At 40.8% G+C, this 17,084-nt stretch overlaps 1 protein-coding gene across 1 annotated transcript in view; it reads left to right on the forward strand.

The window, feature by feature from the left end:
• The window catches only part of LOC149318525 (von Willebrand factor A domain-containing protein 2-like), a 55,833-nt gene extending 40,639 nt beyond the window's left edge, over positions 1-15,194 (forward strand). Inside the window, exons 8-14 of the mRNA XM_089507807.1 lie at positions 1,515-1,647; positions 6,912-6,967; positions 10,107-10,214; positions 10,959-11,537; positions 12,539-13,090; positions 13,835-13,957; positions 14,778-15,194. Of these exons, the coding sequence (XP_089363933.1) occupies positions 1,515-1,647; positions 6,912-6,967; positions 10,107-10,214; positions 10,959-11,537; positions 12,539-13,090; positions 13,835-13,957; positions 14,778-14,821 (1,595 nt within the window). The 3' untranslated portion in view covers positions 14,822-15,194. The remainder of the gene's footprint in view (positions 1-1,514; positions 1,648-6,911; positions 6,968-10,106; positions 10,215-10,958; positions 11,538-12,538; positions 13,091-13,834; positions 13,958-14,777) is intronic.
• The last annotated feature ends 1,890 nt before the right edge of the window (positions 15,195-17,084 follow it).

The raw sequence follows: 17,084 nt of genomic DNA on the forward strand, positions 1-17,084 counted from the left end.
CCCGGATTGAGTGTTTAATGTCTCCTTCCTATTTGAAGCCTCCATTTCTAATCTATTGCATCCTTCCTCTTATCAGACAGGAGGAAGGAACAGAAGTTCCCAAGAGAGAGGTTTAAAAGTCTAGTGCATTTTTTAACTACAGAGCCAGATTTTCATGAGGCAGCTTTTCATTTGTTTGCTTTTATGACTGCTTGTCTTTATGAGCTTATAAACAGTAAGAGAGCAGTAGGAGAACCAGTTCCTTGTACACTTCCAGATTGGATGGAAACCCCCAGCAAAGTGCCTGATGGTGGGCTCTTTCCCTTTACTGGTACACTCTCCTCTCTGTTTGTTTGCATTCTTAACTATAGATTTATCCATCAGAGGCCCCTCTGTACTGATCATTTCTGAAACAGTGGGACAAATTCAAAGTGATGAGTAGTTTCCCCACCATTGATCATAGATTACATGGTCACATACCAGGAAGTGGGGTGTATCAAACATGAGCCCTGGAGGATCTTGTCTTAAGATGCGAGATGATGCTTCTGGTCTTGAGCAAAGAGGATGCTGGAGGATCAGTAGAGAAAGGAACCTTATTGCATGCACTCACCACTTGGCTCTACGCTTCTAAAGTAAAGGTGGGAATTGTATGGTTTGTGGATTGTATGCCACCTGTGGGGCAAAATAGTAATCTCCAGGCCCCCCCATGCTCTGTTATAGCCTTTTTTAAAAGGTTACTACCACAGTATCCCCAGTACAGAAATAATTCAGTTTGACACCACTTTAACTGCCACGATTCAATGCTATCGAATTCTGCAAATTGAAGTTTGTTATGGCACTAGAGCAAATTGTGGTGCTGTAGTTACCAGACTTTGGTCCTCCAGGTGTTTGGACTTCAGCTCCCAGAAGCCTGAGGCAGTTTTGCTAACTGTCAAGAATTCTGGGAGCTGAAGTCCAAAACATCTGGAGGATCAAAGTTTGGTAATCACTGCTTCTGGTGCCACAACAAACTGCAATTCCCAGAATTTTATAGCATTGAGCCATGGCAATTAAAGCAGTGTCAAACCAAATTATTTCTGCAGTGTGGATGCAGCCAACAAAACCTGGTTTTGAGAAGCAGAAAATAGACAGTAGGACCCATTTTAGTACACAAATGTTCCTCCCCTTCTTGGGCACCATAAATATTAACTACAATTGCCACCAACCCTACTTGCGTAGCTCCTGTTCCAAATCAAAGTTGCAAAGTAGGGCAAACATTTTGTAGGAGGAAGAAGCATGTTCACAAAATGCTATTTTGTCCTCTCCTCTCTGAAATGGCTGCAGCTCTCTGAGGCACAAGACAAAAGGAGTCTCATCATTCCCATTACCTGCTGCCTGATCCTTGTAACCAGAGATGCTGCCAAGTATTAAACCTGAAGCCTGCTGCATACAAAAAAACCTCCCAAACTTTGCTATGGTCCCTTCTAAATATTTGGCTAAGCTTCTAGTTTCAGGCAATGAATACCCATGCTCCCATTTTTCTCTTCTTGCACCAGGCTGCACAGCTGAATCTCACCCTTGCGAACGCAGAACAGTGAAGAGAGTGAAGGAACTGGTTGGAAACTATTTATGTTGGAAGGGAACAAAGAGCAATAGTGCTGTGCAGACTTCACTCTGCCCTTTTTACAAGTAAGTCATATCCTATGCTTTATCCTCTCCACCACCCGCTGCTGCCTTAAGGAAAAGAATATACATTGTGCTATACTTCATCTCTTAAAGTTTTTTTTTAATGAATTAATGGGAGATGAGTTTGAGAGCCCCTTCCGTTCTCGATATATCTCATTACATTTCTTTTAAAGATGTATAGACACACATAGGAAAGTTTGCATGCTGAGAGGTCAAAAGAGTAATTTGCACAAATATCTAAAACACATTGCCAAAAGTGTTCTTGCCAGTATGCCTTTGTATCCTGGTGTGATATAAGAATTTTGCCTATCAAACTAGTTCTTAGAATGGCAAAGTCTGTTGGGAGCAGGAAATATAGAAGTCTGAACATGGAAAGAATCAATCAGAACAAGTATCCCAGATGATAAACCAGATTTAGCAATTTCTTTCACCACTGTCCTCCCTGAAAACTTGAAGACTACCCAGGAGGACAAGAACTGTCAGGGCCAGGAAATGAAATCGCAAGGAAGTCTCTGTAAGTTAGGAGAAAAGAGTCTGTGGGTGCATTTACACTATAGAAATAGTGCAGTTTGACATTATTTTAAGTACTGTAGTTCCACCCTATAAAATCTTGGGATTTGTAGTTTTACAAGGTCTTTAGCCTTCTCTGCCAAAGAATATGGTTACCTCATAAAACTACAAATCCCAGGATCCTGTAGGATGGAGCCGTGGAAGTTAAAGTGTTGTTAAACTGTATTTTTTCTATGGTGGAGATGCACCTTGGAGTAGAAAAAATATGCAGACATCTTTCATAGGTGTGTTTCTACTTCACATTCAGCTGATGGAGATATGGGAGTCACAGGGAAAGACCCTTGGATAGCCTGCTTGTGTTGGCTTTCGATGCGCAATATGCTAATGGAGCCAGCATGGCGTAGTGGTTGACTATGATTCTGGAGACCTGGGTTTGATTCCCCATTCAGCCATGGAAACACACTGGGGTGATCTTGAGTGAGTCTAACAGTCTGAGCCCCACAAAACCCTGTGATAAGTTCACCGTAGGGTTGCTCTCAGTCTGAAATAACTTGAAGATACACAACAACAAATCTCACTTTATGAACCCATTAGAGCTCTAAGATAATTTGGAGAAGCCCTTCTTTCTGTCCCACCACTTTCTCAGCTCACTTGGTGGAAACAAGGGAGAGGGCCTTCCCAGTGGCTGCTCTCAGACTCTGGAACTCCCTCCCTATAGAGGCCATGATGGCTCCGTCCTTGATCTTCTTCCAAGGACCGGTCAGAACATTTCTGTGCCATCAGGATTTTACCAGCTAACTAGGGTTCAGCTTTTAATGATGTGTGGCTCTGTTTTTAAGGTTGGTAGAAGTTGATTCAAGGACAGTTAACAACAAATACAGTCTTTTAATGTGGTTACCCTTTCCCTCCACCACTCCCTTCTCCTTTTGTGTCATGTTTTTTTAGATTGTAAGCCCGAGGGCAGGGAACTGTCAAATTAAAAAGATTGTATGTACAGCGCTGTGTAAATTTACAGTGATTCATAAATAAAGGTTAATAATAATAATTTAATGTTTAATAACTCCATGAATAGTTTGACTGCTATTTAAAACTTATATTTATATTTGTAATGATAAATATAATGATTTTGTATTTTTTTTAATTTATATTGTTTTAAATATGATGTTAGCTACTTTGACTCCCTTACTGGGAGAAAGCAAAATACAAAAGAATAAAAAAAATTATTATTCTTGTTATTATTTTACTTATTATTTACATAACTCAGATCAGTTGTAAAAACAGGAAATCAGCACAATTTCTTCCAGGCTAAAAGAAATGCAGGACTCATCTTTGTATTAATGCATTTCATAAACCGTCACAATGGATTACTTTCCATGCAATATTAAAACAGCCAGGCCCAGAATTTGCAGCCAGACCCAGTACATAATCAAGGTCTCTGGATATTTTTCAAGCCTCTTGGTAGGAAGGAACACTTTTTCTCTGTCCTGCTCCCTTGACAGTGCTATGAGATTGTCACTGATACAGAGTAAAGTCTCAATCACTGGCAGGAAGTAGTCCCCGCTCAGATTACAGGCAATAGTAAACTGGAAGACTGCAAACACAGAGCTATATTGTCAGTTCAGTGGAATTAGGTTGAGTAAGAATATTCCATGTGTTGAGATGAGGATATGTCCTTGCAGTATGCAAGATAAGTAACATCAAATGCTGGTAAAGGAAGTAGTTGCATGGTCAAATCTTTGTAACAGGGGCATGTACCATAAATGAAATATCGAGAGGGGATCTAGAAGTGAAAACGAATCTTGGTGTCCTTTGTTCTTCTGTATCTAAAGAAGAGTTGAAAAGAGATAATACTGCTTTTTTGGGTTTTTTTTTCTTGTTCATTTCCTGTAACAGATATTCAAGGCTCGTCCACTTGGAGATTGGCTTTGGCCGTTGGGTATAAGCAGACATATAACAGTCAGAGCTAGATAAAATTTCTATTTTTTCACACCTCCCAGAATGCCCCTAACCTTCATGATCACTGGTTCTGCTGATGGGAGATCCTGGGTGTTGCAGTCCAAAGGATAACTTGTACAAGCTTGGAGTTTCAAAAAGGCGAATGTATTATACACACAGCATAGGAAGAATTAAGTTGGTCAAGGAAGGAGTGAAAGTGTTTTGAGCAGACAATGGATATATTTCTAGTAGGAAAAATGTGCTTTTTGGAGGCAGCCTCAAGTGTATGCTTATATACTTGTGTGCTTGAGAGGGACATAAATATGGCTGAACTTATGCTTTCTGCTTCTGTACATGGCTTTGCAAAAGAATCAGTGGTTACAGTAGACTCATAGAATGAACTACAGAGTAAAAGTGCATGGGCTATGATGGCCCCTACCTTGTGACCATAGTACACACTCACCCCCTCACCCCTCCTTTCTCTAGAGAACTCTGAATACAATGCTCTGGCTCTGCTGTGGCCTTGAAGGGAACAGGATCATCCTAGCTAAGTATCTCTTTGCATTCCAGACTCCAAGCAAATGTAATGCCAATAAGAAAGTGTGTGAACACTGCATGGACAGTGAATGCAACCAATCACTTGATGTTTAGACAATAGCCAATTAACTGCCTGTGGTATAATCATGTGTGTACTAAATAGCCAATTAAGCTAATGCTATGTAAACAATGAACTGTGTTTTGCTATAAAAACTTTTGGAAATGGCTACTGGGGGGGCAGCAATTTTATCACCATCTGCTGGTGTGCTGTCGCCTTGGCCAATCAATAAAGTGTGTATTGCCTATGGACATTTCGGTTTCTCTGTCTTCACTCAAGGACACTCCTTTCAAATGAACATATTGGGAATGTTTCCCTAACATGCTTATATGCAAGATTGTTAGAAGAGAAGAGTGCCATAATTTGTTGTAGTGGGGTAGAGAGATGGCATTTAAATACTGGAAGCAAATGGAAGTATAGTTGTGGTTAAATATATATATCCGTCTCTGCATCATTATCTGTCTATATATCTGCCATCTTACTATAGACTTTTTCAAAAACTATCAGAATATCCTTACATTTTAAAGTAGTCTGTTCTTTTTAATAACTGGATTCCAGTACTAATCTGTGGAGATCTTATAAAGAAGGCATTCTACATTCTTACCCTATTGCTGGACTTAAAAAAAAAAATCACCCAAACTTTTAGCTTCTCTTTTTCTTGAACATGCAACTATACAATTTGATTCTGATGGAAAATGGGAAGCAGGGAGCTTGGTTCTGCGATATACTGGCATGGAGAAAAAAACTAAACACTATTTTCCTTGTGCATCATAGCACAAAGTCTACTCAAAATGCAGCTGCCCGACTGCGCAGGCCGGCCGCTTTGCTGCCGGGAGCTGGTGCGGCTCCCGGGCCCCAACTTCCTAGTTGGGGCTACCCTCCGCCCTGATTGGTGGCACTGGGCAGAAGGGCCCGCCCCTTCTGCCCACACCGCTCTGGTAGGGGCGGAGGAGGACTCGATGGTGAGGCTTCGGTCCTCCAAGGCAGCTCATTGTTGGGCTGCCATGGAGGAGGAGCCTCACCATCAGGTGAGGAGGTGGGGCCTTGGCCTATATAAGGGCCATGCGGCCAGGCCCTGCAGCCATTTACAGCTCGGCTCTTCCACCTGCCCTCCCTAGGGTTGGGGTTTTTGTCACAACTTGGGGCAGCAGCATAGGCCAGGATCTGGTTAGTTTGGATACCAGGGCTATGGAGCACTGGTTTGGGAGTCAATTGGGACCCGGGGGTGAGCTGGGCATGCGTCATGGCCATTGCGGGGGCCACAACATGGTTAAGCCTCCTGGTGACTAGGGGCTTTAAGAACAAGAGAGCGCCTGGTGTGATGGCGGCCAGTTGGCGTTCCTTAGCTCCTAGGTCATCCCAACACCTGGCGGTCACCAGGCATGCTGCTTATCGATTAACCGTGGGGTTATTCGATGCTTCAGATCCTGACCTTATGCTTTGTTCCAACCCTTCTGTTCTGGTTTGCTGTTGCTAATAAAAGTTGTGGCTTTTCTTCCAACATGGTTTCTTGCGGTTTTTAGCGCCGGCCTCCCAGGCAAACATTTTTTTTCACTTCTAAAAAAGAATTATTGGTTTTGGTTCTGCCCATTCGTACATACCAAGCATGTGTCTAACAGTGCATGGTCTACTCAGAAGTAAGGCTAATTCCTTTTAATGAGGTGTAACGGTAAAGGTTTCCTTTTTTATAAGATTGTAAAGTCATGTATGACTGTAGGGGGTGGTGCTCATCTCTGTTACCAAGCTAAAGAGCCAGCTTTGTCAAAGACGACTGTGTGATCATGTGGCTAGTATGATTGCATGGAGTGCTGTTACCTTCCCACCAAAGTGGTACCTATTTATCTACTTGCACTTCTATATGCCTTTGAACTTCTAGGCTGGCAGAAGGTGGGACTAGTGACAAGAGCTCACTCTGGCATGTGGCTTGAACTGCTGGCCTGCTGATCTTGCAGTCGTCAGAGTCAGTGTCTTAACTGCTGAGCTGCCACGTCCATAGTTCAGTGAAGGTTACACCCAAATAAATAAGTATAAGGGTGTATGTATATTAACAATCCAATCCTATATCCCCTTAACTTGGATGAAGGCCAATTGAATGTAGTGGAATTTATTTCTGATTTGTATTGAATTGTGTTCTTAATTTAACCAAATGGATTATTTTTGTAGCTGTTAAGTGCTATTTTGTCAAAATTTCTTGGTTTGTTCTTAATGCTGACTTTTCTGATTCAAGCTGGAGAAACACTTTCATCAAATATCCATCCAGATGTTACCGAACCACCTGCCCAGGTAAGGCAAGGTTTTCTGAAAATCTTGGTTAGAGGTTCTATGAAATAAAAAATAAACTAATGTGAGGTATCAATTAACAAACTATGGCTGCATCTGGATTGCAGAAATAATTCAGTTTGAGCCTGCTTTAACTGCCACGGTTCCATCCTATGGAATCCTTGGATTTGTACAGTCCACCCTCCCCATACATGGGGGATCTGTTCCAGATCCCCCGCCCACATATGGGGAAAAGACTGTATGCCCCATAGAAAATAATGAAGTGCGTGCTTGCGGACGGCACACAGGGTACGTGGCGCAAATACGTGCCCCATTATTTCTGCCGGGGCTTGCCTTCCGTTTAAGCTCAAAGCTGCGGAAGGCAAGCCTGCCTATAAGGAGCACAGACTGTAGTTTGTTGTGGCACCATAATTTTCTGACAGTGAAGTCTCTCTCTGGCTTTGCTTCATACAAGCGCGTTGGTGACTAGAAAGGCCAATCCGGGACAAACAGGTCCGGTTGCAGAAAGCACAGCAGAAAGTCTCCTTGGGTGATGTTTCTGGGTTGTGGTTCTTTCTGCGTTGTTGTTTCTCTTCAAGACTCATTTGCTGTGAGCGTTCGAAAAAGGCTGCAACATCATGGATAGTGCATCTCCATGCCTCCCGATGCGAGGCCAGGGCAGACCATTATTGGTGATCAATTTGGCCAAGCCTGAGGTGTTGTTTCAGGGAGTCCTTGTATCTCTTCTTTGGGGTGCCCCTCTTACGCTGACCCGTGGCGAGTTCACCATAGAATACTATTTTTGGGAGGCAATGGTCCTTCATCCTAGAAACCTGTCCTGCCCAGCACAGCTGCGTCCTCAATAGCATGGCCTCAATGCTGGTGATCCCTGCTTGCTCAAGGACAGCAACATTTGTCACATAGTCAGTCCAGTGTATATTTAGAATTGTGCGTAAACAGCGCTGATGAAAGCGTTCTAGGAGTCGTAGGTGTTGGCGATAGGTGACCCATGTTTCAGACCCATAGAGGAGACTAGACAGTACAATGGCTCTATAAACACTGATTTTTGTGTTTCGCCTCAAGTGTTTGTTATTCCAGACTCTTTTGTGAAGCCTTCCGAATGCACTATATGCCTTTGCTAATCTGTGATCAATCTCTTTATCAATCTTGGCATCTGAGGAGATTATGCTTCCCAGATAGGTGAACTGCTGGACGGACTTAAGCACAGATGTATCTACAGTGATGTGGGGATGGTAGTGTTCTTCCTGAGGTGCCGGCTGGTAGAGAACTTCCATTTTCTTCAGACTGACTTTCAGTCCAAAGATCTCTGCAGCTGTTACAAAACAAGATGTTAGGCAGTTAAAGTGGTGTCAAACAGCTTTATTTCTGCAGTGCAAATGTTGTTGGCATCTTGTTGATTAGTCCTAACTAGAGCAGGTATTCAATCAGTTGTTGAATGGTGAGTCAACACATACCGTTAAGTAAATCTCTTTGATTCACAGGTTCTATTGTAATGGGGACTAACAACAGGAATTAGGCAATTGAGTGTGATCCTCAGTGGGATTATCCTCAGTGTGAAGCTCCCCACTGGCAAGCAATAGCTGGTTTTTTCCCCCTTCTCCAACTACTTTCTCCATTTCCCCTAATTCCTATGAATCTATGAAAAACCACTTCTCCCATTCTGTTAGGAGAATCTCTTCCCTACCATCAATGGAAAGAGACCTTCTATCTAAAGGAAGCCTATATAGTCCTGTCAGACTGAAGAAAAGTTAAGTGTATAGGAAAAGTTCTGATTGGAAGCTGGATTCTTTCACTATTTTTAAATGAAGTTCTAAACGAAACCTAGATTATCTGTCTCTCTTCTCTATTATGTTAATAAAAGAAGAAAGGCACAACTTTGATTTCACAACTTTATCCTATTAATTACATTAAAGACAATGGCACATGATTATGTATTCTTTTTAATCATTTATTCTTTATTTTCTTTATTCTCTCTCTCTCTCTCTCTCTCTCTCTCTCTCTCTCTCTCTCTCTCTCTCTATATATATATATATATTTGCATGACTGCATGATTTACCAAATAAAATATCAAATTTTAAAGCAGGGAGATTGTAATTGCTCACTAATGCTGCCCATTTTAAATCTTTTGTTTATTATAAAATTCATTAACATTTTCTAATAGAGCTGTTTATGTAGTAGACCCAGGAAGCCTTCTTAAATGACATTCTCTCAGCTAAGATGTGAGTATAGATGCATGGGTCACATCTCCCTTATCCGAACTGCTTGGAGCCAGAGGTGTTTTGGATTTTGGATTTTTTTTCAGATTATTTATTTATTTATAGGATTTATATCTTGCTTTTCTCCCAAAATGGGATTTACAGTGGCAAAATTCTAGAATACTTGCATATACATATGTACATCTTGGAGTTGGGACTCAAATCTAAACATAAAATTTATTTATGTTTCATATATACATTATAAGCATAATCCAAAGGTAATTTTATCCACAATATTTTTAATACTTTTGTGTATGAATCAAAGTATATGTACCTTGAACCATCAGAAAGCAAAAGCATCACTGCCTTAGCCACCCATGTGGACAATGTTGGATTTTGGAGTATTTCAGATTTCAGAATTCTGGATAAGGGAGACTCAACCTGTATTTATTATGGTAGAGAGAAGAGGAAGGGTTCTAGGTGTTCCCTTAAACTTGTCACACTACAAAACATTCACAAGATTAGAAAACACTTCTCACAGTCATTAAAAGTCTGGCCTGTCGTACCTCATTTTCATTTGTGTCTGCTGAGCCCGAAACCATATGTCTCCAGCCCTAAATCCATTTTCTACATTTTTGTCCCCCTCTACCTCTGAGGAGCCCAGGGTGCTGTAGCTAAACCTGCCCCACTCCCACTGCATTTAATTTCACAACAATCCTGTGTGCCAGAGTTTGTTCTGTTTATCTGAATGGCAAGAGATGCTGTTGCTTAGGATCAAAACAGAAACATGCTGATTAAATACTCTGATTTGACATAGTATGAAATACGGCCAGGTTTTCACAGAGCTCAGCTTCTCTTGGAACGGAAATCATTGTCAGTATAAGCACTGATGCAAAACTGAATAGCACCTTCTTCCTTTTTCTCTGATTCTTGTTTTGTTTTTCCAGATCCTTGCAGTTCCCACCCTTGCCAGAATGGAGGCACGTGCATCCAGCAGGGTTTAGAAGGATACCACTGTGTCTGCCCAGCTGGATTTGGAGGAGATGCTAATTGCAGTATGTTGATTCGTTTTAGGCACCAGTGCTTTGGTTTTTAATGTGTCAGGACCATCAATCAGTTCCCTAAAACAGTTATCATAATTGTGTTTGTGTAATTGTGTTCTGTATAACATGGGAGAGCAGAAAAGGATAAAGGTTCAGAGGCTTGATTAAAAACCAACCAACTCAATCATTATGTGCTCTGGATGAGAGTTATTTGTTTTTACTTCTTTTGTTTGTGGGGAAGACTTAGCCTGAGGCCTCCATTCTTGTGACGTGTAGTGAGACATAGGTCTTACTGAAGTCTGTGAAGTCCCTTCCTGTTCATAATCTTAGATTCCTAAGGATTATTTATTTATCTAGTTGAGATGTTTGTATACCACTTTTTGTTTTTAAACAGTTTATAATATTGTATGAAAAATACACAAGAGTACTACCACATTCACTACACCCCTCCTTTCTCCAGTTCATATAATATTGTATGGTCATCTTCTGTGAGCCATCTCCACTCCTACTCCAAGAGAAAGGCAGCATATAAACTAACTAACTAAAATTAATTATTTAAAACCCTAATAAGCAAAAGAAAAAAAAGGAGGGGGGAGATAGGACAATAAAACAGCAAGAAAACAATAAACAGTAAAACATTTCATTATAATCGCTGGGGATAACTTGGGTTAGCATGTGGGTACTCTATATTTTAAGCTTCTTGTTCTGCTTTCAACTAAATTTCCTGTGTTATTTTTTTACTTTTTAAAATTCCAGCACCAAAACCGAGTCTTGAATGCAGCGTGGACCTCCTTTTTCTAGTAGACAGTTCTTCTAGCACCACCCTTGAAGGATTCTTGCGCTATAAAGCTTTCCTGAAAAGGTTTCTCCAAGCAGTATGGAGTGCAGAGACTTCAGGAAATATGGGTGTAGCCCACTATAGCGACGATGTTGAGATGGCTGTCAGAGTTGGGGACTACAAAGATCTGCTCAGTTTGGTAAAAGCCATTGATTCCATGCAGTTCAGTGGAGGGAGCACTTTGACTGGTAAAGCTTTACGGCATGTTACGCAACATGGCTTTAAGAGTGCACCAGTTTTTGCTGATGTTCCCGACGACCTCCCGCGTGTTGTCATCTTGCTGACAGATGCCAATGCTCAAGATTCAGTGGTGGAGGCAGCCAAGTACAGCAGAGGCCAAGATGTCTTCCTTGTTGGAATTGGCAGTGAATTTTTGAGAGCAGAGCTAGAAGAAATTACAGGGAATCCAAAGCGAACAATTATCTACTCAACACCACAAGATCTGTTTAACAAGATCACTGAATTACAGAGAAAAATTTGTAGCATAGACAGCCAAGGTAAGTGTTCTAGAGAAGGATGCAAGACTAATTGATATTTCAGTGGCTTCTGCTGGTTGGCAGGACAACTTAAACAGGCACTGGCATTCTTGAAAACAAGGATCATGGGAGCAAAAAGTCATCATTTTTCAGTGAAGTTCATCAAGACTAATTTTCTGAAATGGAAAATGACTTGTTATTTGCAGAATAATCTTATATTTTATCTGACCTGTTCTTCAAATGTACTTGACAAGTTGCTCAGAGGGAAATGATTATGTTCACCTTCAGAGGCAATATAATTCCCATTATTTTCTAGATGTACAGTTAGGTTATTTCAAGTGGAAAGTTGCTGCCTATTGTGCTGTGTAGAACTGAAATAATCTTTGTTATATTTCAGTTCTACTCTTCTTTAAAGGGCTAATTTTATTCTGGCAAAAACTCTCTGTGAGAACTAGCCTGAGATGTGGTGATGGGCCAAAGGTCATTTAGTAAATTTTATTTTAAAAAAAGGACTTGGTCACTGACCTTCAGATGTACCTATGTTTTGCCTTACAGTATTCCTTGCTCAGTGTTTATGTTGAGTACAACCTCAACTATTGCTATTCTGAGATGTCTAGATTTGCCAGATCATTTTCTTTAGCCCAAAATAATGTCAGTGTGGTGTAGTGGTTTGAGTGTTGGACTACAACTCTGGAAACCAGGGTTTGATTCCCAGCTCAGCCACAAAAGCCACTGGGTGAACTTTGGCAAGTCACATACTCTCAGCCTCAGGGGAAGGCAATGGTAAACCTCCTCTGAACAAATCTTGCCAAGAAAACCCCATGGTAAATTCATCTCACTTTCACCATAAGTTGGAAACAACTAGAAGGCACACAACAACAACAACAACAACAACAACAACGTCAAAATATCCATGGAAAATTAGAATTCTATTCCCTTTGTGCATTTTAAATAGGCTCTCCAACTATTCAACTAAACAGTGTGAATTCTTGAAAATCTAATACCTGCCTTTTCCTTCTTAGGCTGTCCAACTCAATCCCTGGATTTGGTGTTTGCTTTGGATTCATCAGGTTCAGTTGGAAGGGACAACTTTGTGCAGCTAAAAACCTTTGTCAGCAGCATGTCTTCCCAGTTTGTCATCAATCGGGACGTGACACAGATAGGGCTTGTTGTCTTTGGGAAAAGGTCCCAAACTATTTTTGGACTGGACAGACATGTTACTGATTCAAGTCTCCATGAAGCTATCAATCAAGCTTCCTTTGTGGGTGGCTCAGTCTCAGTTGGCAGCTCCTTGCTGCATATTTATGATGATGTCTTGACTGTCCAAAAAGGAGCAAGGCCTGGTGTGAAGAAGATTGTGGTGGTGATTACAGGTGGAGCTGGACTGGAGGATGCCATAGTCCCTGCTCAGCAGCTTCGTAATAATGACATATCACTGTTTATTGTTGGAATGGGACATATCCCAACAAGCTCATTACTGAAGATTGCCAGTTCTTATGATAATGTATTAAGGATTTCTTCTTACAAAGATCTAAAATATAACGAAGGCCTTATAATGGAAAGAATATGTGATGGTAAGATGGACTATTTTGACTTTCTGATCACATTTAGTACTCAGTGATGACAGTAGAATTTTTTTTAATTTTTTTTTTTTTTGGATAATAGGAATCTGCCCTTCCTACACCTTTCTCTGGTTCTTTAGGGCCAACTATAATTGTATATTGCCAAAACAATTTAAGTCCCAATTGTTTTTATAACAAATTGTATACTAAAAGGCCTCCCCTGGACCTAAAATGTCCCAGGAAGCAAAAATTAATAATAATAATAGCAAAATGCTTCTATTGCCTTTAGGATTTGTTTTTTAACCTTAGCGTAGGGGGGGGGGGGGGCCTGTGGGTTATATGTGGCCTGCATGCCACATTTTACCCATCTCTGCCTTAAAAGAAGCACTTCAGCTTTTAAAAATGTGTGGAGAAGACATAGCAAAAACTGCAAAACCATTTAATAATGGTAACATAAGGATAGGGAAATAACTATCTTAGGAATTCTAGAGGGCCAGATTGGAACCCCAAGATTTGATCCTAGAGCCTGAGGTTTCCTATGACCTGGCACCACAGAGTATGATCTCCTGATTTATCTCACAAATAAATAAGACCTTCTCTCTTCAGTGGAATGTCTATAATACAAGGAGCTGTCTTTGTGGATTTCCACAGAAAAAAATGATAATACAGTACTTGCAGCAGTAATATATGTGAGATGCTTATCTCTTTGTGCCATGAAAGTCAACAGCCTCTGCTATGTTCTCTTGTATTTTATAGAGGCTAAGAAACCAGTGAACCTGTGCAGACCCAACCCTTGCATGAATGATGGAATGTGTGTTCCTGGGAATGGCAGCTACCACTGTCAGTGCCAAGGCTGGGAAGGACCACATTGTGAAAACAGTAAGGCTCACTGCAGAGTATTTCTGTTAAATGTTTCAAGCCACCCTGCTTGATGTCTTGTTCACATCTCAAGCTAGTGTCCCAGAAATTGTGAACTATCCCTGGAAGTCAGGATGAGTAAATTGAGGCTCTCATACTTTGGCCACATCGTGAGGAAAAATGAATCATTAGAAAAGGCAATGATGCTAGGAAAGGTGGAAGGCATTAGAAAGACAGGAAGATCACATACCAGATGGTTAGACTCAATCAGGGAGGACATGGGCCTGTGGGCCTGCAGGACCTGAGCTGAGAAGTTGGGGACAGGGGGTCTTGGAGTTGTCTGATCCTCAGAGTTACCATGAGTCGAAGTTGACTTGAGGGCAGTTAACAACAACTATTGGGATGTCACACTGCAATAATCTTTAAAGCAACTATTGCTTAATTTTAATTTGCTCATGGGACCTGCTTCTGGAAAAAGAGGCATGTTACATTTTTACAGCAAAAAGACCAAATATCCTAGTGTGCAATAGATTGATTTGCTTTGCTGAACAAGAGGAACTTAGGAGGTGCATCTAGCCAATAGATTTATGTTTTTCCCATTGATACCATCAGCCACCTGTTTGGTGGGATTTGGAAGCACTGGAGAAAGCCTTAATTGACCTTCAGGAAATTCACACTGTGGGACTGGCTACTGGTTAGTGTAATCAAATCTCACTTTAAATGTTGGGAAAATGTAAAGTCTGTATTTAAAATTAAAATTAATTTTTTTGTGGATCAGAAACAGCTCCCTAAACACTTAATGTTGGTCTGGAAATACAATGTCTTATTATCTTTATTTTAGGAATTCAGAGAAGGAATGCTTCACAGTCACAGAGACATCCGTGATCTTCGAAACCAACATGGATGGCAGCAGCTGTACAGAACTCAGCAGCGGTCAAAAAGGCAGATGATGCCGACTCAGTGAGGACATCAGAAATATTGTGGTTTTTAGCTACTGAAAATATGCTTACAAAAGAACTGAAACACAGGAAATATTTACAAGCAATAATTCTATTTCAAACCATGAGACTTTTGCACAGAATCACTTCCTGGTGTACCAAATGAGGTTGCCAATATATTTTTATTTTCAATATTTATTATTGATATACTGATACTGTAAGGTGCTACACAGTAAGTTTTTTAGCTCTAAAGATTTGTTTTTTTTAAATGCATGGGACATTCAAAATGATGCTATAATTTTGTAACCAAATCAAAACAGTAAAATAACTAAAATGAAGTTTATATTATTAGATTCCCCAACTTTCCAAAATACTTAGAAGTTACAGAGATCTGTTACATACCTCAGTTTAGCTACTAAGGGCTTATGGCATTTTACATTACTAGAGTTTGTTTGCATACAGGATTAAGATGGATCAAGTGTGAGCAACTTCCAGACTTTGGGGGGTTTGTATATACCCACCCTCCTCCTCAGTGTGTTTTTAAAAATAAATAACATAAAGCCTCCAAAGGGTGGGGGAATTGTCAGACATTGGGCACCATATTTGCTTTCCAAGGGGCATTGCATGGTCACATGGTCTTTACCATCATGAAAATGTGGCCCAAGTACTCTAAAGGTAGCAGATTCTGTCTGGTCTTGGAAACTAAGCAGGGTCAGGTCTGGTTAGTACTTGGATGGGAGACCAGCAATGAATACCAAGTGCTATACCAAATTTAAGAGTAAGGTACTAGCAAAACTGACTCTGAGTATTCCTTGCCTAAGAAAACTCTATGGCATTCATGGGGTCGCAATTAAATCAACAGATGACTGGAAGGCATATACACACCACTGAGAACAGTTGTTTCAATTTCTTGGTAGCAAAATGTCCTCCTAAGTCCCCTAGGAGACTGCAAGAACTATTTCACTATATTTGGGTCCCTCCAGGTCATTATAGTCTGAGGTAAGATGGTTAATTTTTAGGTCACCTGCTGTTAGAAAAATGTTTCTGTTGGGCCTAAAACAGCATTGGAGTGTTCTACAACATGGTGAAATGGAGTGTAGGGGGCATTTGAGAGCAAAAATTGTGGAGTTGGTGGTGGGGTCACAAAAATGGCCTTGGAGGTCACATGCACGTTCCTCTCCACTCTAAAAGGTGTGATGCTGTAGAGAGTGGACACAACAATATTGTTTCCATGTCTCCTAGAGAGGCTGCAAAATAAATTTTACAAAGTATAGTTGGTGCTGCAACCAGACAGGAAAGTGCATGCAGCTTCTGGGTCACAATCCCTAGCCCCATGGGCACAGTTTAACACTCCCACAGATTTGCCCCAAATCAGAATGAGACAAGCTTGCTTCAAAATTTGTTGCATATCTATTGTTCTCTTTTATTTCCCGATTCAAATTGCAATGTCTTTTCTTTGCTATTAATAATTTTCCTCTTTCTTTGGCTGGACAGAGAAATTACACCAGGTACGTTTCAGATACCCTCTAGTCTTCTTGGTTCAATTTTTATAATTTTCATAATGAGAAATGTTCCTTAAAATGTCAAGTTTGCCACTGAGCATTAGAAGAGTCCAGTAGTACTGCTAGCACCAAATATAACTATAAAGTGGGAATTGTACAGCCTTCCAGATGATGTTGGACTGCACTTCCCAGCGTTCCTCACTATTGGCTGTGCTAGCTAGAGCTGGGAGTTGCAGCGCCTTTCTGCTTACATTGCAAGCAAAGAGGCATTTCTGTACATTCCTCCCCCCCTCCTTCACTGATTGAAACAAACTTCACTTGAGTGCATGTTGAAACACACATGGAGATCTAAGTGTTGAATGAGGGAATTCCCTTACATTTGCCTTCAGACCCTCAAAATTGTGGATCATAGTGTGTATGTGTGTGTAAGCATGCCCCTGTTTGGGGTGTAAAAGGGGAGTTAGCTTGTACAGTATAAAACTGTTCTTTAATTGTGCCTGGCAGATATTTGAAGCACTGCATCAGCAGCAAGCATATAAGGGCTGCAGTAACCAATAAAAGCTTTATGTACAAACACCATTTTGTTACCAAGTACTACCATGTGGAAAGGTAATATGAAAAATGGCTTGTTTAAAAGCTGCTAGTCACGATAACACTAGGGCTGAATCCGCACTGCAGAAATAATGCAGTTTGACTAATCTTTTGACA

The sequence above is a fragment of the Sceloporus occidentalis genome, unplaced genomic scaffold, assembly GCF_023333645.1.
Source record: "Sceloporus occidentalis isolate IW3139 unplaced genomic scaffold, rSceOcc1.0.p SCAF_2, whole genome shotgun sequence".
In the NCBI taxonomy this organism is placed as follows: domain Eukaryota; kingdom Metazoa; phylum Chordata; class Lepidosauria; order Squamata; family Phrynosomatidae; genus Sceloporus; species Sceloporus occidentalis.